Source organism: Loxodonta africana, chromosome 18 (genome assembly GCF_030014295.1).
Source record: "Loxodonta africana isolate mLoxAfr1 chromosome 18, mLoxAfr1.hap2, whole genome shotgun sequence".
Classification (NCBI taxonomy): Eukaryota; Metazoa; Chordata; class Mammalia; order Proboscidea; family Elephantidae; genus Loxodonta; species Loxodonta africana.
Genome location: NC_087359.1, coordinates 45,934,562 through 45,961,984, shown reverse-complemented (window position 1 = coordinate 45,961,984; position 27,423 = coordinate 45,934,562). Strand labels below are relative to the sequence as shown.

General features: G+C 44.9%; 1 protein-coding gene across 1 annotated transcript; it reads left to right on the top strand.

Annotated features, from left to right (window-relative positions):
- Positions 1 to 404: 404 nt before the first annotated feature.
- C18H17orf67 (chromosome 18 C17orf67 homolog) lies at positions 405 to 21,783 on the top strand. The gene is made up of 3 exons (XM_010594304.3): positions 405 to 830; positions 2,260 to 2,363; positions 21,667 to 21,783. Exons 1-3 carry the CDS (start codon positions 776 to 778, stop codon positions 21,781 to 21,783), a joined length of 276 nt encoding a protein of 91 aa, XP_010592606.1. The 5' UTR covers positions 405 to 775.
- The last annotated feature ends 5,640 nt before the right edge of the window (positions 21,784 to 27,423 follow it).

Below are 27,423 nucleotides of genomic sequence, written 5' to 3'. Positions count from 1 at the left end.
TGAGTCGAAATCGACTCGACGGCACTTAACAACAACATGTTGCAGGAACTGGGTGAAGTTGACATTTGAACCCTGGTCTTTCTGGCTTTAAAGCCAGCTAATTCCAACCCACCCCAATCATGCTCCTTGCTAATTTTCCTGCCGCCGTCTCCAGTTACCAAAGCTAAAACAAAACCCATTGCCATCGAGCCGATTCCGACTCATAGCGGCCCTATGGGACAGAATAGAACTGCCCCATAGGGCTTCCAAGGAGCACCTGGTGGATTCGAACTACTGACCTTTTGGTTAACAGATGTAGGTCTTAACCACTATGCCACCAGGGTTTCCCTCCAGTTACTGGGAGGGCCAGATTAGATCGGCGAATGGGCTTTGGAAAAAATGTCATAAAAATGCAAGTGTAAGAGATAGTGAATTAGCTCTCAATGAAACAGTAGGAATATAATCCAAAGCTACAGATCAACGCTCGTAAAATACCGTGTGATATATACCTATTTAAATGAAAAGAATACCACAAGCTGCTTCCTACAATTCAAGCTCTGAAAATCATATTATAGAGGTCATTTCTTTCCTCGGGGGAAAAATGTACAGAATTTCGGAGGAAAACATTTCAATGAGCATATTAAAAACTCAGAACCAGATGCGTTTTGAATCACACCATCCATCCTCTTAGTCAAAGTGTAAACAAGCTTTGGGGCTCACGTGGCTTCCTTCAAGTGGATTGGCACCGTCCCTGGAAATTCATTCTGCAACAGGCGGAGAGAAGAACCAAGGCAAGATGAAGAAATTGCTCTTGCTTTTGCTGTCTCTCACCTTGTCGACGCTTTTCTCAGGTGGGTGTTGACTCCAAAAACACAGCCTCTTTCTATGACGACATGATAAACTGGAATAATAGTTTATGTAGTATCTTTAAAGTGATTTCTAAATTTCAAATACTATATAATGTATGGAGCCCTGGTGCCGCAGTGGTTAAGAACTTGGTGCTAACCCAAAGTTCAGCAGCTCAATTCTGGCAGCTCCTTGGAAACCTTAGGGGGCAGTTCTACTCTGTTCCAAAGGGTTGCTATGAGTCAGAATCCATTGACGGGAACAGGTTTGGTTTTGGTTTTATAGAAAGCATAGAGTCTAGGTACTTCAGTGCAGTTTTTTCGAGAATAGGCTTTCAGAATTGCTATCGTTAGGAATACATTGTTGTTCTTAAAAAATTTTTTAAATGTACTTGAACTCTGGTTCTCAAAAATGCTGATCAATCTTCAACAATATCTTCTGTAGAGTTCATATGAGGTTATCCAAATTTGATTTATTATCGTTTATCTTTTTATTTTGTTATGTTAAAATTTAGTACCATAATATCTTTTCGAGTTTGTGTGTGATTATAAAAATTTAATATAATTTTATTATTGTAATATCTTATTTTTGGAAACTCTGGTTGCATAGTGGTTAAGTGCTATGGCTGCTAACCAAGAGGTCGGCAGTTCAAATCCACCAGGTGCTCCTTGGAAACTCTATGGGGCAGTTCTACTCTGTCCTACAGGGTCACTATGAGTCGGAATCAACTCGATGGCAGTGGGTTTGGTTTTTTTTGTTGTTGTTGTTAATATCTTATTTTTGGGTTTATGTGTGATTATCAAGTTTAACATGACTTTAATGACACTGTCATTTTCCAAGAGCCCTGGTGGCAGAGTGGTTAAAGCACTCGGCTGGTAACTAAAAGGTCAGCAGTTTGAACCCACCAGCCGTACTCCAGGAGAAAGATGTGGCAGTCTGCTTCCATAAAGATTACAGCCTTCGAAACCCTATGGGGCAGTTCTGCTCTGTCCTATAGGGTCACTATGAATCAGAATTGACCCAAGGGCAATGGGTTTGGTTTTGGTCATCTTCCAACAGCATTTTTAAACTTGTTTATTGTATTGGGGACTTTAAAAAAGTCCCACCAAAGCAAACCTCAGGAAGAAGAAACACAGTGAGCAGAGAACTGAAGAAAAATAAGTGTTTAAAAGAAGCAGATTAACACCCGCTTTTAAAGGAATGGAACATTGCCATAGATAAACGTGTTTAAGTTGCATAGCTTTTGCTTCGAGCGATCCATATTAGAACCAACTTAAAATTCCTCTCCGAGCCCAGCGGAATGCTTGTCCTTTGGGACAGGTCCCATAAAAGAACTTCTGTGTTTTTACCACAATTGAACTTGCAAATCCCTTGCCTTGGGTTTACAGAAATGGAGCTTGCGCTCCGTGTGCCTGAGCCCTGTGGCTTTTTCAGAGGCCTCCCCGATTCTGAAGGAAAAGCAGGCCAAACAGCTCCTGAGATCCCGGCGGCAGGACCGGCCTCCGAGCAAACCTGGATTCCCTGATGAGCCAATGAGGGTGAGTGCCTGGCTTTGGCCATTTTAAAGAAAATGTAGTCATTTGAGCGCCCACTCATCGGGAAACCAAGCTTGGTGCTGGTGCCAGAGCGGGCGGGCTGTGGGGCCGAGGTGCTCTTAGGGCCTCTAGGGGAAGAGAGATGCCAGCCCACAGCCTTTCACCCAGGCATTTTCTCCTCTGGAGGTGCCAGCTCTGCTCACCTATTGCAAACATGGTATTTCAAATAGAAATAGTCAAGCAGATGGTGAGAGCCCCAGAATGGTGGGTGGATGCGGAGTGAGCCCACCCCTAAACTGGAGACTGGGGAGCTGTTTCCAGTGGTTCATTCCAACTCATCTTCTCCCTCCTGCCTCGGGCCCTGGGCAAGCAGCCCTGTCCAATCTCTCTGCCCAGGTGCTTTTCAGGATATTCCACCCTGACTTTGTCCCTTTGATTTCACCTTTAGCCTCAGCACTGCTTTGGGTTCATGATGCCCACTTGCCTAGTCTTTCTGAACCAGGACACACTCCCCTGCCTTCGTTCTGTGATTTGAGGGGGTGCTAACAGACCATGCTGCGCTGGCCCTGGCTAGTTCCCACCTGGCTTGCCTCTGTCCTCCCATGGCTGGAGCAATGCTGACCTCGGTGATAGTTTTGCCCCACCCTGGTAAGGGTAAGTTTTGGTGACCCAGCAAAACTGGAATGTCTGGGAAGCCGTTTCTGCGGCCTGGGCTTATCTCCCATCCTGGGCCTGCTTCAGCCGGGCTGCGCACTCCTCCTTTCTTCTCTGCAGCTTCATGTCGAGGCGGGGAGGGGTCTGGAGCAGCTTTTATCTTCACTCCTTTACAGAATCATGTGAATGATTTGATTATTTCATTTAAAAGGCACTTACACCTTCAGCCAAAGATTAGACAGGCCCATAGAACAAACAGTAACACTCATAGCTCAACCACGTATATGAGACTAAATGAGCACACCAACCCAGGGGCAAGAATGAGAAGGCAGGAGGGGACAGGAAAGTGGGACGAATGGAAATGGGGAACCCAAGGTGGAGAAGAGGAGAGTGTTGACATGTTACAGGGTTGGCAACTGATGTCACAAACAGTATGTGTATTAATTGTTTAGTGAGAAACTTATTTGCCTTGTAAACCTTCATCTAAAGCACAATTAAAAAAAAAAAGACTCTTATTAAGATGTGGTATTGCATGGTGGTGTCAGACTGTCTGGGTTTGAATCTCCTCATTTTCTAAGCATGTAGCTTTTCTAAGCATGGACCTCAGTCTTCTCATCTATAAAATGGGTATAATAATAAATATTATTATTTCTAGTATTATAATATCATTATCATCAATAATAATATGAAATAACTCTTGAGGATAAAATAATTTGTGTAATACACTTAAAACAGTACTCAGAAAACAGTAACTGCTCCTTCTAGCGTTAAGGACCAGGTACTCTGTTAGGTACTGAGCAGCATAGATGAGTTGGCCTAGCTAGGTTTCTGCTCAGGGTTGGTGGTGGAGGCAGAGAAGGAAGCAGGTGACTGTTATACAGAGTGGTATAAAATTAATCAAGGACTTGCCAGGCTGTTAAACATCAATGTGGCTCTTTGTGTGTGTGTGCTGTGTGGTAGAAGAAAGAACAGGTGGCTCAGAATATATAGGGTACAGGGTGGGTGGGGACTGCAGAGGTGGGCAAGGGCAAGATCAAGAAGGGTTTGGGTACCTTAGACTTTATCTTTGGTTCAGTAGAGAACAATTGAAGGATATTTTTAATGGGGGAGTACAGATTGGGGCCACCACCCACCTGTCAGTTTGTATTAGCATGGTGGGTTGTGCATTGCTATGATGCTGGAAGCTATGCTACCGGTATTTCAAATAGCAGCAGGGTCACCCATGGCGGGCAGGTTTCAGAGGAGCTTCCAGACTAAGACAGACTAGGAAGAAAGGCCTGGTTATGTACTTGGGAAAATTAGTTAATGAAAACCCTATGGATCACAATACCACATTGTCCGATATAGTGCTGGAAGATGAGCACTAGGTTGGAAGGCCCTACACAGTAGCTGCAAGAAGGGACTTAAACACACCAATGACCATGAAGATGATGCAAGACTAGGCAACGTTTTGTTTTGTTATACATAAAGTCACCATGAGACGGAGCTGACTTGATGGCAACTAACAACAACAGATTCAGGTTTTAGATAGATTGTTCTAAGCGGTTAGAAGAGAAGCAGCCCACAATTGAAGTCTGGGGACACCAACATTTAGAGGTAGGCAGAGGAAGAGGAACCCTGAAGGGGTGGAGAGATGTAGGGGCAAAACCCAGAGAATGTGGGGTCACAGAGTAAGGGGGGAAGAGGGCTAGGGTGAGGGAGGGGGTGGGCATGGGCATGGGAGCAGGCAGAGAAGAGGGCAGAGATGAGGATGCCTGGATGAAGGGTCCTTGGGGGCTTCACTGGCCCCTTGTGCTTGTGGCCTGAAGGCAGGAGGAGTCTTTCTGGAGGCTCTTCCTCAAGGGCCCAGGGAGGCTGGAGGAAGCTGCTCTCCCTACAGGTGCTTCGGAGATAGCTCTACAGAAGCCCAAAGGCTGTTGCTTGGTGGTTTCTCACATAGCATCTGCACCTGGCTCCTTTGAGCTCTGCTTGTGGAGTAAAGGCTTTGCCCCGACTGTGGCATTTCAGACATCAGTCAGTAGGTGGGTTTGTACCCTGGCAGCTCAGCCCTCAGTGCTGAACTTGTGACCCTAAATCACTGCTTTGTATAGTTCATCCTCTGCTCGAGCCCTTCTGAGAGCTGCTTCTCTCACCACTTGTCTCTTCCTGGCTTCTGGTATCACGTGACTAATTCCCAGCTAGACTTTGACTTTGCAATTTACTGACTACCTGGCAATTTTGGGGGTCATCCTTAACTACACCTCTTAAGTGTTGTATTCATTTCCTAAGGCTGCCATAACAAATTACTGCAAACTTGGTGGCTTCAAGCAACAGAAATTTATTCTCTCACAGTTGCGGAGGCTGAAAATCTGAAATCAAGGTGTTGGTAGAGTTGGTTCCTTCTGAGCCTCTGAGGGAGAAGCCGTTCCATGCCTTTTTCCTAGCTTCTGGTGGCTGCTGGCAATCCTTGGTGTTCCTTGGCTTGTAGCTACCTCACTCCCATCTCTACCTCGTCTTCACACGGCCTTCCCCTCTGTCTGTGTCTCTGTGCCTCAAACTTCCCTCTGCCTTTCTCTTACAAGGACGTCAGTCACTGGAGTTAGGGTCCACCCTAAACCCAGGATGATCTCATCTCAGGATCTTTAACTTAATTACATCTGCATAGACTTTTTCCAAATAAGGTCAAGTTTACAGGTTCTAAGGGCTAGGACCTAGACATACCTTTGTAGGCCACCATTCAACTCACTACAACTGTCTTGAACCTAACTGATACAGTTTCTCTGAGACTTAGAGACTATTGCTGGCCCCTCCAACCGTTTCCTGCCTGTGATGGTTAAGGTTGTGTGTCAACTTGGCTGGGCCATGATTCTCAGTGGCTTGGAAGTTATATGTAGTTTGTCAGTTACATAATGATGTAATCACCTCCATGATGAGATTTGATGTAATGTAATCACCTCCATGATGAGATCTGCTATGAGCAGCCAATCAGTTGAAAGGAAGTTTCCTTGGGAATGTGGCCTGCATACAATATGTATGAACTTACTGGCAAAGCTCACCGGTGTTTGCTCTGCTGTGAATCCTGCATTCGGCTTGTCATACTCTGATTTGAGCCAGCAGCCTGCCTTCTTACCTGCCCATCTTGAATTCGTCAGCCTTTGCAGCCTGTGAGCCAGCAGCCTACTGTCTGACCTGCTGATCTGGGGCTCATCAGTCCCTGTGGCTTCATGAGTCAGGAGAAGCCTCCAGCTGACACCTACAGGCTTGGGACTTTCTAGCCGCTATAACTGCATGAGCCATTTCCGTGATATAAATCTCTCTCTCTCTATATGTATATATGATTCACTGGTTTTGCTTCTCTAGAGAACCCAGCTGTCTTAGTCATTCAGGCTGCTATAACAGAATTACCACAGGTGAATGGTTTTAACAAAGAGAAATTTACTTTCTCATAGTCTAGTATGCTAGAGTTTCCAAGCTAGAAGTCCAAATTCAGAGCATTAGCTCTAGGTCAAGGCTTTCTTTCTCTGTAGGCTCTGGAGGAAGGTCCTTGTCATCAATCTTCCCCTGGACTAGGAGCTTCTCTGTGCAGGGACCCTGGGTCCAAAAGATGTGCTCTGTTCCCAGCCCTGTTTTCTTGGTGGTATGAGGTCCCCAGCTCTCTGCTTGCTTCCTTTTCTTTCTATCTCTTGTAAGATAAAAGGCAGTGCAGGTCACACCCCAGGGAAACTCACTTTATATTGGATGAGGGATGTGACCTTAGTAAGGGTGTTATAATCCCACCCTAATCCTCTAACATAAAATTACCATCACAAAATGGAGGACAACCACAGAATACTGGGAATCATGGCCCAGCCAAATTGATACATGCATTTTTGGGGGGACATAATTCAATCCATGACACCAGCCTAAGACACTACCCCAGTCTGTATATAGTTCAATCCTTTATGTACTTCATCAAAACACTTGAATCCGATGTACAGAATCCTCAGTCACTCAGTCAAGTTTGGAAAAGTGGTCGTGTGACCTACATTTGAAATGTGAAATAAATAACCAATAAATTATTTGGTGACTAGTCTACACCAGTACTTCCCGACCAGGAATAATTTCCCTCCACCCCCTGCTCCTGGGGACATTTGGCAATGCTTGAGTGATTTTTGGTCGTTACAATGGATGGGAGGGTTGCTGCTGCTATCTTTTTTTTTTAATTAATTTTTATTGTGCTTTAGGTGACAGTTTATAAATCAGGTCAGTCTCTCATACAAAAATTTACACCTTGCCATACTCTCCTAACTGCTCTCCCTCCAATGAGACAGCACAGTTCTTCCCTCTACTGTCTCTCCTTGTGTCCATTCGGGTAGCTTCTGGCCCCCTCTGCCCTCTCGTCCCCCCTCCAGACAGGAGATACCAACATAGTCTCATGTTTCCACTTGATCCAAGAAGCTCGTTCTTCACCAGTATCATTTTCCATCCCCTATTCCAGTCCAATCCCTGTCTGAAGAGTTAGCTTTCGGAATGGTTCCTGTCCTGAGCTAACAGAAGGTCTGGGGACCATGGCCTCCAGGGTCCCTCCAGTCCCAGTCTGACCATTGAGTCTGGTCTTTTTATGAGAATTGGGGGTCTGCATCTCGCTGCTCTTCTGCTCCCTCAGGGTTTCTCTGTTGAGTTCCCTGTCAGGACAGTCATCGGTTGTGGCTAGGGCTACTGGTATCTTGTAGGTAAAGGTCAGAGATGCTGCTAAACATCCTACGATGCATAGGACGGCCCCCCACATTAAAGAATTACCTGGCCCCCAGACCTTCTGTCAGCCCAAGACAAGAACCACTCCCAAAGCCAACTCTTCAGACAGGGATTGGACTGGACAATGGGATAGAAAATGATGCTGGTGAAAAATGATCTTGGATCAAGTAGACACATGAGACTGTGTTGGCATCGCCTGTCTGGAGTGGAGATGGGAGGGCAGAGGGGGTCAGAGGCTGGCCAAATGGCCATGAGGAGAGAGAGTGGAGGGAAGGAGTGTGCTGTTTCATTAGGCGGAGAGCAACTAAGAGTATATAGCAACGTGTATATAAATTTTTGTATGAGAGACTGACTTGATTTGTAAACTTTCACTTAAAGCACAATAAAAATTTTAAAAAAGCAAAGATGAGAAGATAAGGGGGCAGGGAAACAAGAGTGCTGGAATTGGAACAAACAGAACACAAAGGGAATGTCTACACATTGTGATAAATGTAACTAATGTCACTAAACAATTTGTGTGGAAATTGTCAAACGGGAAACTGACTTGCTGTGTAAATGGTCAAAAAAAACTAAATTAAAAAAAGAAAAGAAAGATTAAAAAAAAGAATTACCTGGCCCCAAATGTCAATAGTGCTAAGGTTGAGGAACCCTGTCTACACAGTATCAAAGCTCTTTCTCTTTCAGTCTCTATCACTGTCACCCACAATTGCGCTTACACAAGCAGAATTGGCTGAATCAACAAGTAGTTTCTAGCATCATATTTTTCTAGGCACATGTTTCTTAATCTTGGCTGCACACTGGAGCCACCTGGGAAATTTAAACATTTGATGCCTGGGTCCTACTCCCAGTGAGGAGGCCTGGGATGTGGCCTGAGCATTGGTGTCTTGGGGGTTTTGAAAGCTCCTTAGGAGGTGCCAATGTGCAGCCAAGACTAAGAAGCACTGTGCTAGGCCTTCTGGAGGAGTTCAACGACATGTAATACACATCACCTGTAGTTGCAGGGGTATTGAAGGAGTCCCTTGGTGGTGGAAATGTTAAGCACTTGACTACTCACCAAAAGTTTGGCTGTTCGAACCCACCTAGAGGCGCCATGGAAGAAAGGTGATCTGCTTCTGAAGGGTCACAGCTTTGAAAACCCTATGAAGTGCAGTTCTATTCTGCAATATATGCGGTTGCCGTGAGTTGGAATCAACTCAGTGGCAACTTGTTTGGTTTTTTTGTTTTGTAATCTATTGGAAACGCAAAGGCTGACAGCATGAAGCGTCTAGAACACAGAGAGTAATCTGATGCAAAAGACCTCTTTAAAATCTTAAAAAGCAAAGATGTCACTTTGATGACTAAGGTGCGTCTGACCCAAGCAATGATATTTTCAGCCGCCTCATACGCATACGAGAGCCGGGCAATAAAAAAGGAAGACCAAAGAAGAATTGACACATTCGAATTGTGATGTTGGTGAAGAATATTGAATATACCAAGGAACACCAGAACAAACAAACCAGTCTTGGAGGAAGGACAGCCAGAATGTTCCTTAGAAGTAAGGATGGCAAGACTTTGTCTTGCTTACTTTGGATACGTCATCAGGAAGGACCAGTCTCTAGAAAAGGACATCATGACTGGAAAAGTAGAGGGTCAGTGGAAAAGAAGGAGACCCTCAATGGAATGGATTGACACAGTAACTGCAACAATGGGCTCGAACGTACCAACTATTGTGAGGATGGTACAGGACTAGGCAGTGTTTTGTTGCTATGAACAAGAGCCTGCTGGACAGCACCTAACAACAACATGTTAGAAGTTTAGAAAGAGCTTAAAGAGAGAGAGTGGGATGGCAGAGTGGTGCGTGCAGAAAGCATTGCCTTAGCAGGCCAAGATGGGCACTTAATTAAATTTTACATTGGTTGTGTTCTGCTGAGCACCTGTATCTTTCCTTCGTTTGAGGTGCCCGTGTCCATTGTGTGGAGACAGACATGGAACCAGAATGTTCCGGCCTAGTGATTTGAGTTCTTTGATGAGGTTTTATGGTACAAGGAACTGTGGAATCTGAGAGGAGAGAGCCTCTAGTTCTAATTGGAAGGAAGAGGGAGGCTAGGAAGGCTTCACAGAGGAGGTGTCTACCCAGGCACGACCTGAAGGATGAGAAGGAGTTTTCAGAGTAGGGGGTAGAGGTGAGGCGGGAAGAATATTCCACCCAGCTCTATTCCAGTCAACATCCTGCCGCTAACTAGGTGTGGACTTTGGGCAAATCATTTCCTTTTTCTGGAGCCTAATTTTATCTTCTGTGATGTACAAAGTTTGGTCTAGAATCCGGCCTAGAAGATTCATTCCAGGTCTCATGTTCTGGGACCTTGTGGAATGTAAAGCTTGTGGAATGACACCATTTCTTGGTCCAGTCTGCATCTTGGCGGGAAGAGCCACAGGCAGCATGATATCAGCTTGGTCCAGGAGTCAGAGTGGTTTATTTAGAGGCCGCTAGAATGGTCTCTCTAAAAGACCGAGAACCTTTTCTTTTAAAGCTGGCCCAGCTTCCAGCTACATTAGACATTTAAACTATCTGTTCCCTCTCCTTGGGCTTCATTGTTCACTTTTCCTTTTTACAGATTTAATGAAAACAAAAGTAATAATATTAATCACCTGTTATGTAAAAAGAAGAGATTTTAACTGAGTGGCTTACTGACTGTTAAGATGATCCATGAACCATGTGATCATGGTTGCATCTGAATGTAAGATACAGTGGCACCACATTTATTAGCAGGTTGTGAAGAGGCAGCGAGACAGGACCTCTGGCAATAGGAAGGTCAGGGGTGGGCTGTAGAGTGGCCACTCGGGCTCACACCTTAGCAGCAAGGGAATGAAGGAGTTAAGCATCTAAGAATCTCCATCTTTGGGGACCACACATTCCTTCTCCTTACCTCCCACCCTCCTTTCTCTGTGTCAGCTAAGAAGCAGGGCCATTGTTTCTGCTTACAAACACCCCTTTGCTGAGGAAAAAGGCAGGATGAATGTGTCGTCCTGTATATTTGGAACTGCAAATATTGTGTGGGGGGGGGGCTGGGGGGGTATGCCTGTATGTGTGCGTGAGGGTGTGTGTGTATGTGTGTGTGTCTGGGGGTGTTTGTGTGTGTAAGAGTATGTGTGGGCATATATGTGTGTGAGGGTATGTGTGTGAAAGTGTGTTTGTATGAAGGCGTGTGGATATGCGTGTGTTTGTGAGGGTATGTGTGTATATTTGTGTGGGCGTGTGTGTGAGGGAGGGTGTGTGAGTGTGTGTGTGTGAGGATGTATGTGGGTATGTGTGTGAGGGTGTATGTATATGTATGTGTATGTATATGTGTGTGTACCTGAAGGTGTGTGGGCATATGCATGTTTGTGTGGGTGTGTGTGTGTGTTGGAAAAAGCCTTGCAGAATATTTTTTTCAGAAGGGCTAGATCGCAGTCCCTTCCCTTCCACTTTAACTTTGATTAGAGTATCTGGGCTACATGGAATGATGAAAGATGGCAACTGAAGGTTCTCTCAGGCCAGCGTGAAGGTCCTTGAATGTCACAGCAGGGTTGGGTTTCGTTCTGTACACAGTGGAGAGCCTTCAAGTGATTTTAAGCAAGGGGAATGATGCGGTTAGATCTGTTTTACAGGGACCATTTAGAGATTCAGGACACAGAGACTTTTAAACGTTGCCTTTCACATACTGTTATTTATGGGAAATGGGAAGCGACATTTTTGGACATTTTATTGCACCTTCTTGCCATCTTACCCAGGAGACAAACAGATGGACTTGGGGAAAGAGTCGAGGTAGTGATCATTGGGGAATGCGGGTGCCCTTGGGAGTCAAGCCTTTGGGACTCATATGCCCACAGCTCCCTCTAAATTACCAAGAGATGGCTGGTTGGATCATTTTATTTTGCTTTTCTCCTCTGAGGGGCTATTCAAAAGGAAACCCTTTCAGAGAGGCAAGAGGCCATTGATGAGGGTAAACAAATGGTGCTTTGGGGAAAGATCAAGAATCCAAAATGAAAACAAGCATGAAGATTTGCAGTCACCTTTCCTCATGAACATCTATTAAACAGTGTTTATGATCTTAACACACTTGGCTTACATATTGGCAGATAGGTTTTCTGGAAACAGATTCAGACGAGCTGTGCCCACGCACACAAGGGGTTTGACTGTTTTGACAGCTTGTATTCTGCCATTTCACCGAGACAACTGTTCTTTTTTGACTGTGGGGTGGGAAGGAAACATGCTATTACAGTGATCGCTGGTGTGCCCCACCCTACCAAGGAAGGGCCAGCATCCACACAGAGGAATGGAGACACCTTGGTGGGACCCTCCACTGAAGAAGGTATTGGGGAGAGCAACCAAAAAAGAACCAAATGGCTCCGGGTAAGAAAGTAAGAGGGATTTTGAATGTTTGGAGGCAGCCAGGGAGGAAAAGAATAGAAGTCTCAGTAGTGGGGTCATGTAAAAAGGGGTTCGATGGAGAGAGAGAGGCAGGTGGGAAGGCTGGGGCTAAGGAGGGCACTTCCAGTGCTTCATTCCCTGTGGCAGGAAACAGCTGATACATTTATTTTACAGCAAAACTTGACATTGGAGTTGTTTTCTGCTCTGGGCTGTTATTATCCTCTGCTACCCTTCCCCCCACAAACAAAAACAAAAACAAAACCCGTTGCCTGTTGAGTCAATTCTGACTCATGACCTCCCCATGTGTTACAGAGTAGAATTGCTCCATAGGGTTTTCTTGTCTGTGTTCTTACTGGAAGCAGATCGCCAGCTCTTTTAGTGCTGCTAGGTGGGTTCGAACTGCCAACATCTTGGTCAGTAGTCAAGCACAAACTATTTGTGCCACCCAGGAACCTTCTGCTAACCCTAAACATTAGGAAAAGTCTGCTACACACAGCAACCTTGTGTTAGTGGTCCTCTGGGGAGGTGGATGGCAGGCGGTGTGTTGTGTGTTGGATGGATGGCAGGTGGTGTGTTGTGTGGGTGAAAGTGGCTGGCAGGAGAGGAAGATAATCACCAGAATCTGGAAGCTGTAGTGGTGGGTGGAGAAACAGATTGTGAGACTAATTCAGGAGAAACATAGCCCCCAAATCTTTAGGGATTTTGGGAAGTAGTGTTCTAGATTTCACAGCGAATAGAATGGGCACTCTTGGAAGGCCGGGATATGCTTGGGGACGTCCTACCTGGAGACACTTAGGTTTCAGTTGAATTGACCTCCTAATTTAGACCAAGAGGCCCAAAGAGGTTTTTTTGTGAGGACATTGTGCTAGGGAGCTCCTGGGTATAGTGAAGCCTCAGAACTGCAAAGAGGAAAGTATCTGCTTGGGGAGAAACTACTGAAGATGGCTATGTGGAAAAAAGGTTTGAGTTTGTGTTTAAAGGGAAGAAGGTAGAAAACTGTTCTAAGCTTTCCCTGGATTGTTTCCTCAGTCACGAGTGTGCTTACATTGGTTTTCAGGATTCGGGTTTAAACTCCTGATGCTCAAAATGTGGCCCCAGGCAGGTAGCCTGGCCCTCACCTGGGAGTTCTTTAGACCTGCAGGATCTTAGGCTTCTCCCCAGACCTCCTGGGGCCAAATCTGGACTTCCATGAGATCCCTGAGGTGACAGCTAAGCACATTTAAGAAGCCCTGTCCTAAAGGACTGTAAAGGTGGCATTTAGCCTCTGTTCCCGGCATGCTGGGGACTGGGAACCAGTCCATGCTTATTTTGCTTTGAAACAATTGATCTTTCTTTCTCCCTGCTGACACTGCTCACTTGATTTCCAGTCTTCCAGCACACTTCATCCCTGCTGCTGTTCCCACTTCATGGCTTCTCCTGGTAGGTCTCCTTTGCTAGATTTATAGCCTCTGAATAAAAACAAAACAAAACAAAGAAAAGCCAGCTGCTATCAAATTGACTCTGACGAATGGCGACCCCTTGTGCGTCAGAGTAGAAATGTGCTCCATTGGGCTTTGGATGACTGATTTTTTTCAGAAGTAGATTGGCAGGCCTTTCTTTGAGGTTCTTTTATAAAATGGGATATAATTACAATTCCTATATCATAGACTTATTCTAAGAATGAAATCAGAGAATGCATACAAAGAGCTTAACTCAGTGCCTGACACATTAGCTCTTATTCTTCTATTTAAAAAAAAAAAATTTTTTTTTTTTTTTTTTTTTTTAAAGCAGCCCCTTAATAAACACTTCTTGAAACATAACAAAGTAAAAGCCTCTGTGGCTTCTCACTGCCTATAGAATAAAGTCTCAGCTTGGGAAACAGAGCCCTTTAAAAACTAGTTCCAAGTCATCACTGTAGGTCCATCTCCTGCCCTTCCTCCAGGGCAATTTATGTTCCAGCCACCCAGACCTTCTCATTACTTCTCAAATAGGCCATCCTCTCTCCACTTTCAGCACCCCTTCCCAAATGGTTCCCTTTGCCTGCAATACCGTTCTCCCTTATCTCTGCCTGGTACCGTCCTATTCATCCCTAATGCCAGCTTCTCTATTTCTTTGGGAGCTGGTCCTGCTCTTTCTAGTGCTCACACACAAAACAGTACAATATGTTTATATAGGTATACCTATGTGCATGTGCATTTCTAGAAAAAGGACTAGAAAGATAAACAGTAGACTGTTAATGGTATCATCTCATCGAGGAGACTAGGATTCCAGTGATGAGCTAGAGAACTTTATATTTGATGTTTGAATATTCAATAATAATGTGGTCGTGCATTACTTGTGTAATTAAAAATAAAAAGCCAAGCAATTCATACTTATTGTAGAAAAATTGGAAATCAGGAGTCAAAAGAAGAAAAGAAAATCAGCTGTAGTCCTACTTCACCTTCCCCAAAACAACACTGTCATTTTTTGATGTATTTCTTTCCAATATTTTTGTGTATGTTTTTTAAACAGTGTAATCACACTGTATAATTTTGTATCCTGGTTTTCTCTTACTATCGTAACATATACATTTTCTCATATTGCTATAAACTCTTTTTAAACATCATTTTACTGAATTACCCTCTTATGCTAGATAGTTGGATCATTCCATTTTTTCTTATTATAAGTAATGCTGAATATTTTTATGCATAATGTAATTTCAATATCTTAAATTATTTGCTAGGGATATATTCCCAGGAAGCAAATTTGTGGGTACAAGTATGTGAATACTTTTAAAGCTTATATTATCAACTTGCTTTCCAAAGGGTTTCTAACAATTTGTGTTTATGTCCTTCAAGAGAGTGTCTCAGTAGAGGTTTTAAGGTAAAGATATGATAGGAGCATGATTATAGCGTCTTAAATTGGAGGTCAGTTGGCTTTTGCCGGGATGGCGGGGGGTGGGGAGTGGGTGTCGTGAGGAAGGAGAATGAGTCAAAAATGATTTGTAGGTTTCCGTATGGACAACTTGGTGCCATTCATTGGTGAGAAATCTGTGAGGGGAAGGAGCTGTGTAGGGTGATGGTGTGTTTCAAGTTCTTCTCTCATAGCACCTTCCTTTGTATTTCTTGCTTCTTCTACTCTTGCCTACTTTTGGTCAACTTGTATTTATCCTTCAAGACTCATCTTAATGATCCCTTTTTTTGAGAGACCTTCTTCATGCCCCTTCCTCCTCCAATGAAATAGAATCTCCGTCTAGCAGAGGGGAATCCCTAGGTGGTGCAAATGGTCGTTATGCATAGCTGCTAACTGAAAGGTTGGAGGTTTGAGCTCACCCAGAGGCACTTCAGAGGAAAGGCCAGAAGATCTACTTCTGAAGGATCACAACCATTGAAAACCCTATGGAGCACAGCTCTACTTTGACACACATGGGGTTGACCTGAGTTGGAACTAACTCAACGGCAACTGGTCTACCATAGCTCTTACAGCATTGGGACACTATTTTTGGCTTTATTATCTGTCTCTTCCACTACATTGCTTTAAATTGCTTGAAGAGATGGACGATTTGTTTCACTTCTGGGTTTCCAGTACTAAACACAGTATTTGGCATTTACTAGATGCTCATTATACTTATTTCCATGACTTTCTTTGCTTTTCTCCAGGGGAGAGATTCTGTAGGATACAACTCTGCTGTAGAACCTGGAAGTCATTTCAAAGACATCTTTTCTATTGCCTCATTTAAATTCATTAAATTTCTCTAAAGCTTCCAAAATTCTAGGGAAGTTGTTTGCCAACTGCTGGGGTGAACCATGGAAATTCTTTAAAAAGATGACATTCAAGCTTAAATTATGTCTTTTGTGATTGCATCTGTAAGTGCTTGTGTATTCTGGGAATACGTCTTCCTAGGAAGCTTTCCATTTTGGCCTGTGCTTCTTTAAGGAATGTTCTTGTCGGGCAAGTATAAATCATATTAGCTTTATTGTAAGTAGTCTTTGTGAAATATGCTTTCATGCTTAGCCCCTTGACAAACATATGTAGTAATGCCATTACCCTTTTGTTCTCCATGATCTCAGGCATCAGCTTGGAGTGACGGAGAGATAAATAGTGTACAGCATTGACCCACCTTCCTTGAGGGCGGAGCCTCCGTGTTCCAGAGCAGTTAAGTTCTGAAGCACTCTTCTGCCTAGGTGATTACCTTGCTTTTGCTAATGAGCCAAATAATTCCTCCAAATGTTGATAGACTTCTAATTCCATGCAAATGTCACAGGAAGGATTTTTGGCTTCTTTGAAAGAGTTCCTGCCTTGATATATTAACTGTCCACTTTATGACTCTTAGCTGAGATCAGGTTTTGGTGGGCTTTTAATTTCCTTATCACACCACGCCAGTGCCATAATAAAGGACTGCTTCCAACATCTGCTCTAGTGACTGCAAAAGTATTTACTTAAATCACTACAGTTGGCATTTGACGTGGAACGCAGATACTGGTTTTTGTTTTGCTTTAATTTTTTCCCCCTTGAAGAAAGGAATCTAAAGAAATTAAAATTTATTTTCCATCTACCCTTACTTTCTTGGTCCAGGAACATATGAGATTATCATTAACGCTGGGTTGCTTCTAACTCAGCCAGCGCAATTGTTGAATTTGTGGTTTTTAGCAGATTTTCAGTTTGGCTTTTCATCTTTGACTAATGATTGCTTTTAGGCTTTTGTGGCATATTCATTTTCCTAACATTTTAAAATAAATACTGAAATGTCATGGAAACGAGTGCTGGTTTCTGTGTGTGTGTGTACACGTGTGTATATGTGTCTGTTTTGGTGGTTTTTCTTCAACAATGATTTCAGCTGCTCTTTAGGAGTGTGAAACAGATATTGATGCTCCGCTCTTTCCATACATTTTCCGTGAGTCGTTATAATGAGCAGATTGACATGGATTTAGTAAGAGCACAGGGAAAGACGTCATGTCATTTATTCACTCACTCAATTCTACATTTTTCCAGTAAGTTTTATTAAGGTCCTACTATGTGCCAAAGGAGCCTTGGTGGCGTACTGGTTAAGTGCTCGGCTGCTAACTGAAAGGTCAGCAGTTCGAACCCACCAGCTCCTCCATGGAAAAAAGATGTGGCAGCCTGCTTCCGTAAAGACTACGGCCTTGGAAACCCTGTAGGGCAGTTCTACTTGGTCCTATAGGGTCTCTGTGTGTTGGAAACAACTTGATGGCAATGAGTTTGGTTTCTTTGGGAGTATGTGCCAAGCACTGAGCCATACACTAGGTATACCTTGGTCACTACCCTTAAGCGGCCAGTTGGGTGTTTGGCTGGGAGGGACAGACATTCAACAAGCAAGGTCGCAAATGACCAAGTAGTTATGAAAGGTATATAAATGCTGCTATGTATCAGTGGTGACATTTGTTAATATCGTCACTGATCTCATCAGAAAAGTCTTTAAGTATTGGGAAACTTCAGGCTCATAGTAGTAGATACAAATTTTCCGAAATTCTAATTTCCCCTTGAAAGGTCAAATTTTATCACTTAGCAACAAGTACTGTCAGTTGTTTTCCTTGAAGTGACGGGCTCACTTCATTTATTTTTGAAAAGATAGCTCTCAAATATCCATATAAAAAGTATGGATATTTCTCAGGCAAACAATAGCCCAAGTGCTTTTCTTCTAGAAAGCCATTGTACTTCCGTGATATTCAGCCCAAGTGCTGCCTGTATCCTTCCCAGGGTGTCATTTTTACTGCTTCATCAGGGGCATTCTTTAGTGCAACTTGCGTTTTAAAATGTTTAAGAAATTTTTTATTTTATTGTGGTACATATATACGCAGGAGCTCTGGTGGCACAACAGTTAAGCGCAATGCTGCTAACCGAAAGGTTGGCAGTTTGAACCCACCCAGTGGATCCTTGGGAGAAAGACCTGGGAATCTGCTCCTATAAAGACTGCAGCCTAGGAAACCCTATCGGGCAGTTCTACTTTGTCTCATGGGGTTGCTATGAGTCAAAATTGACTCGACGGCACCTAGCAACAACAAGTACGTATATAACAACACATGTGCCATTTCGACATTTTTCCTTGTACAATTCAGTGACATTAATTACGTTGTGCAACCATCAGCACTGTAAACTGGTGTGTTTTCATTTTATTTTATTTTATTAACTGTGAGCATGTAGTGATGAAGGGAACTATGACTACTAACTAGTACAGCTGGGACCCCCTGCCTGATCCTGCTCTTGCCCCAGCAGTTTTACCCACCACTGCTTTTGCGCCATCAGTGTGAACACCAGCACAGTGAAAAGGCACATTTTTTTGTCTCAGTCTTCTGAAAATGGCTTTGACCTCGTGAATCCCTGAGGGGACTGCAGACCACACTCTGAAGATTGCTGTTCTTGTCTTCCATTCAACAAGCATTTATTGAAAGTTTCCTGTATAATTTCAACGCTTTCCAAGCACTCAACTCCACAGCCTCAAGGCTTGCTCAGATCTTTCTTGTCTAATAGCAACAAAAATTAATAGCTAATGTTTGTTAGTCTTCCCATGTGCCAGGAATGGTGTGGTCAGCACACCAAGAAAGAGACTTTTAAACAGAGGTATGGGCAGATTTAAGGGAAACCACCAGGAAAGGTCAAAGCATCCTGGAGCTAACGACTCCTAGGCATGAAAGGAAGGGACAATGGTGGTTCAGTGATAGAATTCTTGCCTTCCATGTGGAAAACCTGGGTTTGATACCTGGCCAATTTACTTCTAGCATAGCCACCCTCATCTGTCAGGGGAAGCTTGTGTGCTGCTATCATGCTGAACAGGTTTCAGTGAGGCTTCCAGATTAAGGTGGAGTAGGAAGAAAGGCCTGGAGGTCTACTTGCAAAAATCAGCCAGTGAAAACCCTATGGATCATCACAGTCCAATCTATAACCCATCATGGGGATGGCGCAGAACCGGGCAGTGTTTCCTTTTGTTGTGCATGGACAATAGGCATGAAGTGACAAGGAAAGGGAAGCAGCCAACTTGCTGTGACTCCTCAGGGAGTATTTAGAGGGTAAATACCCTGACCTCTCTCTCTTTCTACTCTCCAATTTCCTGCTGGTGCCTTCCATTGGTCACAGCCACGGAAGGCCACAGGAAAGGGGAGGCTATGGTTGCAGTGCTTGTAGATGAGCCTCCCAGGGCGTAGGGCTGGGTGAAGGAGAGGAGAGGACAAACCTGGAGGCGCAAACGGGGACTATTTGGCTCAGAACCTTATCTGTATCATCTGATTTAATCCTGGCAACCCAGTGAAGTAAGTACTAGAACAATCCCCATCTTGCACATGGACAGACTGAGACCGGAGAGGTAAAGCAATATTGCAGAGTCTAGATTTGAATCAGACCCAAACCCAGAGCCAGTCTCAGACCCAGATCTTGTAGCCCCAATAACATACCACCGGGCAAGCAGCAGGCAGGAAGGAGGGAACATGCATTTCCTTCAGTGCACTGCTTACGTGGAATCGCTGACCAAGTAATGCTGTGTGTTGGGAAGTCTTTGTTCCTTATTTACAAGACTTCACACTGCCTTCCTGTTCTTCCCAATTACTATTCTTCTGGCCAAAAAATTCCCCGGACAGGGTAAGAATTCAGCCCAAAACTCATAAACATGTCCAGCCAGGAGCCAGGGGATCATTGTTGGGTCCCACAAGGAGCCTTCTCACCCCATGGCTGACCCAGAGACTCTTTACCCACCGGTGGCCTGGAGACCAGGATACTGGGTGCATTTTGATGAGTTAAATGAAAACAATGATAATAACTGAAATAAACTTAAACTGCATGGGTCCTGGGGGAAAGCAAAAAAACAAAACAAAGCAAAGCAAAAACCCAGGAGAACTGGATACTTCATAATTCATTCCCTTGTGCACTAATTTAAAAAAATGCCATATTTAATATCTAATAAATGACGCAGACTTTCTAGAGGACGTTCTGGAAACTTAAAATTCTAAACTGAACTCCTTGTTGTTAAAACCCCATCAATGCCATAGATGGGTTTCCTTGATTTAGGATTTTTATGATATCTATATGCTAAGGAAACCCTGGTGGCGTAGTGGTTAAGTGCTACGGCTACTGACCAAAGGGCTGGCAGTTCAAATCCACCAGGCTTTCCTTGGAAACTCTATGGGGGCAGTTCTACTCTGTTCTATAGGGTTGCTATGAGTTGGAATCGACTCGACGGCACTGGGTTTGGTTTTTTTTTTGGTTGGTATACATGCCGAGGAAACCCTGGTGGTGTACTGGCTAAGTGCTACAGCTGCTAACCAAAAGGTCGGCAGTTTGAATCCTCCAGGCGCTCCTTGGGCAGTTGTACTCTGTTCTATAGGGTTGCTATGAGTCGGAATTGACTCGACGGCACTGGGTTTGGTTTTTTGGTTTTTATACATGCCAAAATTATTTAATCTTGTCACAGATATTACTGATTATGTCCGCTTTCTCCTAGTGTGAAATGCCAATTCCCTGATTACTGAACTGCTTTTTTTTTTTTTTTCCCAGAAATGTGTTTATATGATACAAATGGTTAACTGTTCAGCTACTAAACAAAAGGTTAGTGGCTCCAATCTACCCAGAAGTACCTGATGGTCCACTTCCAAAAGATTACAGCCATTGAAAACCCTATGCAACACAGTTCTGCTCCGACATTCTTGGGGTTGCCAAGAGTTGGAACTGACTCAATGGCAACTGGTTTGGTTTTTTAAAAAAATGTATTTATATTGATCTGTTTCCGGTATGCTCTGCAATGGTAACTCCAAAACTCACTGCTGTCTAGTCAAATCCGACTCATAGCAACCCTATAGGACACGGTAGAACTGCCCCATAGGGTTCCCAAGAAGCAGCTGGTGGATTCACCACGACCTTTTGGTTGGCAGCTGAGCTCTTAACCACTGTACCGCTAGGGTCTGCTATGGTATCCATTATATCGTTGTACCACCCAGGCTTCTCTCAGGTCTGTGTCAACAATATGTTGTTGTTAGTTGTTGTTGAGTTGATTCCAACTCATGACAACCCCATGTCTGCAGAGTAGAACTGCTCCATAGGGTTTTCAAGGCTGTGACCTTTTGGAAGCAGATTGCCAGGCCTGTCTTCCAAGGCACCTCTGGGTGGGTTCAATCCACCGACCTTGTGGCTAGTAGTCAAGTGCTTAACCATTCGTGCCACCTAGGACTCCTATCAACAACATACATCCTCCAAATTAAAAATAATTTCCATCCTCATCTATTGTATTTTGGAGGGAACATCAGATTTACCTGCCCATACGTGAGTTGACCCATCTGATACTTCCACTAAAAAAATGTGAAGTGAGCCAATGAAGTCCCTACTCTCAGGGGGTGGTCGCTGCTCAACAGAGTGACCAGGGCTAAGCCAGGTTGAGGGGAAGGGGAAGAGTCCAGGATGCTCTGGGAGTCTAGAGAGGTGGGGACATGGGAATCTGAGAGGGCTTCCTGGAGAAAGTAACCTCTGAGGCCTGAGAAGCCAGACAGGAGTGAGACAGGAAAAAGAAGGCACTGTGGTGTTCAGGCAGAGGCACTGCAACTCGCTATTGGCATGAACAAAAGCCTCTCTGCCGTGGGTTTGTCCTGACAGGAGTACATGCATCACCTGCTCCGCCTGGAGCATCGTGCTGAGGAGCAGTTCCTGGAGCACTGGCTGAATCCGCACTGCAAGCCCCACTGCAACAGGAATGTGATCCATCCCGTGTGAGGTGCCCTGGACCAGCTTGGTATGTTCCCTTCTCCTAGGCCTTCTGTTTTAGGGGGACAGTGGAGGACAGCATGTGCGTGGGCCTCTGAGAGCACGGCATTAGGGGAACCAGCTGCTCAGCTGGTTTGGGTTGGGCAGTAGCAAAAACAGAGCAGAAGTGATAGCCAGAAGCCAGATTGAGATACCCTGGGTGACACACAAGGAAGCCTGACCTCTACTGAGTCACCAAACCCATTGCCATCGAGTGGATTCCAACTCATAGCAATTCTATAGGACAGAGTAGAGCTGCCCCACAGGGTTTCCAAGGAGCGGCAGATGGATTCCGTCTCCCAACCTTTTAGTTAGCAGCTGTAGCTCTTAAAGACTGCACCCGATAGGGATGTGACCAGACTGCCATTGAGAAAGATCTCTCTGGAATGTAAATCTGGAGAAGGGTGGCTTGTGAGACTTGACCTTTTCCAGCATCTGTGGACTTGACCAGGGACATTATCAACAGGATCTGCAACTTCTTTCCTAGGTCCTGCCTCCAGGCTCAACCCTGGCCACTTCCTCCTCCGCACCACAGCTGGCCCAGCCTGTCCTAAACCCAATCACCTTACTCTCCTGCCTTAAACTCTCCAGTAGCTCCCACTGCCTGACTACTGTCCCCGAGGCTGGGAATTTGCCCAGCCTGCACTTTCTCTCTTCCTCTCTCTCTGGGTTTACTCTTTGGCCCACGTAGACTGGACTGCCCAGTGCTTCCTACACGCCGTGCATTTCCTGCCTCACACTTTTGCTCCTAGCTGAGGCTGTTTGCCCTTCCCTGACTGTCTGTCTGTCTCTATCTCCTTCCCCTCTCTTTCCACGTCCTATTACATAAGGTAGCAAAACCCTTCAGAGCTAAACCCCCATAGATTTCATTCCTCCTCTGTGATTTTTTGGGATCAAGCAGACCAGTTGCCGTCGAGTCAATTCTGACTCATAGTGACCCTATAGGACAGAGTAGAACTGCCCCGTAGGGTTTCCAAGGAGTGCCTGGTGGATTTGAACTGCTGACCTTTTAGTTAGCAGCTGTAGCTCTTAACCACTATACCACCAGGGTTTCCAGACCCAGCAGGACAGGATGTGACTGGTTAAAAGAAATCTTATATCTTTGTTACTGTTATTGTTTATTTTGTGCTACCATGAATTGAAACAGGAGTGCTCCTTTAGACTCCTTTAGAGTATTGCTTTTAGTAACTTTGGGGTACCTTCACATAAATTCTCTCACTGGATCCTCATAACACCCCTGTGTCATCGCAGGGCATGCATCTTTAACCTCATTTTACAGATGAGCTAACCAAGTGTGATGAGGCTACTGACTCATGCTGGGCGGTGGATGGTCTGCCACTCCTCTGACAACCCCGAATCCTGCATGCTTCACTGTATGGCACTGCCCAGTTTTGTTGGAAGGTCGCAGAATTTTTGACGGGGCTTGAACAGTGGGAGGAGCATCTGCCAGGAGTGGAGTTCAAGTTCTGCCTTTGAGAAGCAGGGGCTCGTCCCACATCCCCCTTCTGGTCTTTCCAGCCTTGGGTGGGAGACTTGTTCTATGTAAGTGCTCTGGTGTGTTTGGGCTGCTCCTGACTCCTAGGCTGCTGCCCTCCCATCAGCACCGAGGACCTTCATCCTCCAGGACTGGAAGCCCTTGCTTGGTTTCTCTCAGAAAACAAAACCATGACATGGTTAGGGGCAAGACTCTAGAATTGGGCAGAGCTTGGTTTGGCTCTCTGCGTTCCAGCTCTGTGGCCTTGGACAAGTCACCTAACTTCTTGAACCTCCATTTCTGCATCTGTATAATGGGGTAATAATGATGTCCATGGTGCCTATGGACTGGTGGCGCAGTGGGTAAAGCAATCGACTTCTAACTGAAAGGTTGGTGGTTCGCAGCCACCAGCGACTCGTCGGGAGAAAGACGTGGCAGTCTGCTTCCAAAGGAATTTACAGCCTTGGAAACCTGACGGCAGTGGGTTTTGGTTTTTACCATGCCTATGGAGCCCTGGTAGTGCAGTGGTTAAGAGTTCGGCGGCTAACCCAGGGCTCGGCAGCTTGAATCCACCAGCTGCTCCTTGGAAACCCTATGGGGCAGTTCTGCTCTGTCCTATAGGGTCGATATGAGTCAGAATCAACTCAATGGCAAGGGGTTTGGTTGATTTTGGATGACGCCTGAGGTGCCACAGAGTAACGGGTTCCATATGTGAAAGTACGCATTACCACTCTGCAGGCCAGTTCAGGGGAGGGGTTCCTGGGTCGAGTGAGCCCTATGACAACACGCCTCCAAGGGGTGACCTAGACCTCTGCCTCTGGGTGTGATAAGCCTTGCTTGTGAGTGTCCAGGGCTTGACTCCTGCAAAACACAGGGTTGCACAGCAAGGCCTCACTCCAGGCAGCTGCTGCTTACATGAAGACAGCAAGCAGTGACTGGAGGAGGTGTCAAGGTGGAATTTGGAGTCACTGACTGAATAGCCTTGGAAAAGGATGCCTAACTTCTCTGTCTCAATTTGCTCATCTGCAAAATGGTGATAGTGGTAGTTCCTCCCTCCCATGGTTGTTCTGTGGATTAGAAAAGTCAACGTACGGGAAAATTGTTAGTTCTGCCCTGGCACATACATAAGAAGTGCTAGCTGTTTCTTCTCATTCTTCTCCTTTTCCTTCTCCATCATCATCAGCACCTTAACATTATTTTCTTGTTCTTTTCCAGCAAGCATTTTTTATAGGAGACAACCTGGATAATACCAAACCAGAACGGGGCTCCTTTCATTTGTTTTTGAACTGCGGAAATGGATGTCTTCAGACCTTGTGAAGTGCATGCATGTCAAAGGGTGTTTTGGGCATTGAGGGAACACGTATACGCTGCTGTATTTTAGTAACCTGCCTAAGTCATTTAAACCAACAGCTTACAGTATAGACCCTCAAACCGCCTTCCTACCAGTTTGTAAAGGTGGGCAGAGCCAGAATCTTGCCAGGGCTGGTGGGCCTGGGGCCTCCAAAACAGGCATTGGAGCAGGGCTGACTGACCTAAGACTTTGGAGTAGTGAAGCACACCATTTGGGGCCGCTGAGTTTTTTTTTTTTTTTTTTAATCACCTCTTAGGTTTTTTTCCTCCTTTCCTGCCCTAATAAATATTGGTGTTAAATCTTCTTTCTATGGTGTTTCATTTTCTTTCCCTACAAGATGAGCAGCAGAGATTTTCCTCCCCTTTTGTGAATCCTAAGGAAACCCTGGTGGTGTAGTGATTAAGAGCTATGGCTGCTAACCAAAAGCTCGGCAGTTCAAATTCGCCAGGCATTCCTTGGAAACTCTATGGGGCAGTTCTACTCTGTCCTACAGGGTCACTATGAGTAGGAATTGACGCGACAGCAGTGGGTTTGGTTTTTTTGGTTGTGAATCCACCATCAGAAACCTTACTGTTCTTTGAACAAATGAATGGATAAAGTTAAGAACACTCAGCACCTTTGCCCAAGGGCCATCCTTCCTCACAAAGAGAGTACTTGCCTAAGACCAGCTCTGGAAATAGAGCCATAACCCAGTGCCAGGTGCACTCCCTGGACTGCCAGCAAAGAAGACACTTCCTGTGGAAAGTGGGCTGTAGCTCCTGTACCCCGGCACCCCTCACCTGCCCCACCACCTGCAGAATCAGAGATTGGACTCTCAAAGGCCGACAAAAGCAGAAATTCTGAAGGCAAGGGAGGGTAGGCTGAATGATTCCAGGGAAAAGAGAATCTAGTACCTTTAAAACAAGGTAAGGAGGGCTGCCATGCCCCCTTGGGCTTCAGAGGTGGGCATGTCTAGGGAGAAGTTAGTGATCTCTGAATAATAACGAAGGCATAGTAGTTGATTTCACCTGCTAACTAAAATGTCGGCAATTTGAATCCATCAGCTGCTCCTTGGAAATCTTTTGGGGCAGCTCTACTCTGTTGTATAGGGTACCTATGAGTTGGAATTGTCTCGATGGCGATGGATTTTTTTTTTTGTTGGTAGGGGGAGGTGGTTAAACTCTGTACTAGGCTTTTTATGTATAATACTTCATTTTATAGTCAATCTACTCTGTGTAGTAGATGTGGTTATTATCCCCCTTTTCAGATAAAGAAACTGGGTTTAGAGAGCTCAGATAGAGTATTAGTTTTCTATCACTTCTGTAGCAAATTACTACAAATTTTAGAGGCATAAAACAACACAATTTTATATTTGTAGATCAGAAATGCAACACAACTTGTGCTGGGTTAAAATCAAGGTATCAGGAGGGCTGAGTTCCTTTCTGAAGGCTCTAGGGGTGAATCTGTTTCCTTGTCTTTTCCATCTTCTAAAGGTCACTTGCATTCCTTGGCTTGTGGCCACTTCCTCCATCTTGAAAGCCAGTAGGGGTAGGTTGAGTATCTCACTTCCTATCACCGTGACTTCCTTTCCGGTCTCCTACTTACACTTTTATAGACTCTTGTCTTAGGCTGGTTTCTCTAGAGAAGCAAAACCAGTGAAGTGTAAATATATAAACATATATATATAAACTAAACCCGTTGCCACCGATTCCTACTCATAGAGACCATATAGTACACAGTAAAACTGCCCCCTATGGTTTCCAAGGAGTGCCTGGTGGATTCAAATTGCCGACATTTTGGTTAGCAGCCATAGTTCTTAACCACTATGCCACCAGGGTTTCTCATATATATATATATGGAGAGAGAGAGATTTATATCAAGGAAATGGTTCACTTGGTTGTAGAGGCTGGAAAGTCCTAAGCTTGTGGGTCAGACTGGAGGCTTCTCACATAGCTGCAGGAGTTGGCGAACCCATGATCTGCAGGTTAGACAACAGGCCTCTGGCTCTCATGCTGCGGAGGCTGACAGATCTCAAAATTGGCAGGTAAGCTGGTAGGCCACTGGATCACAGACTGTGGAGGCTGATGAATCCCAAGATTGGCAGGTAAGCTGCTAGCCCAAGTTCCAATAACCAGAGGTGAGATGCAGGATCCAGCTGCAGGATCCAGAGTGAGCAAAAGCTTCCAAGTCTTGCCAGAGTCCACCTATATTGGATGCAGCCTGCACCCCCAAGGAAACTCCCTTTCAACTGATTCGCTACTCACAGCAGATCCCATCATGGAAGTGATCACATTACATCAGATTTCATCACGGAGGTGATTATATTATTATACGACTGCCAAACTATATCATAACTGCCAAACCACTGACAATCATGGCCCAGCCAAGCTGACACGAAATCTTAACAATCACAACTCTTATGATTACATTGGGCCCACCCAGATAATCCCGGATAATCTCCCTCTTTTAAGGTCAGCTGGTTAGCTGATTTGTAGTGACCCTATAAAACAGACTAGAACTGCCCCATAGGGTTTCCAAAGCTGTAAATAAGGAAGCGGACTGCCATATCTTTTCCCACAGATTAGGATACGGACATCTTTGGGTGGCGGACAGCTTTATTCTGTCTACCACAGGTAGTTTGTTCAAGTTCACAGTGCAGGTGGGTGGAGGAGATGGATTTCAACCTAGGGAGTCTCTTCCAACTCTGTGTCCTCCCAAAACTCTGCACCTCTGCCCTAAACCTGAGATCCTTCTCCCTTGAATAAAGTGGTTTTCTAAACTGAGCTCCTTGAGGGCTGAGGATGTG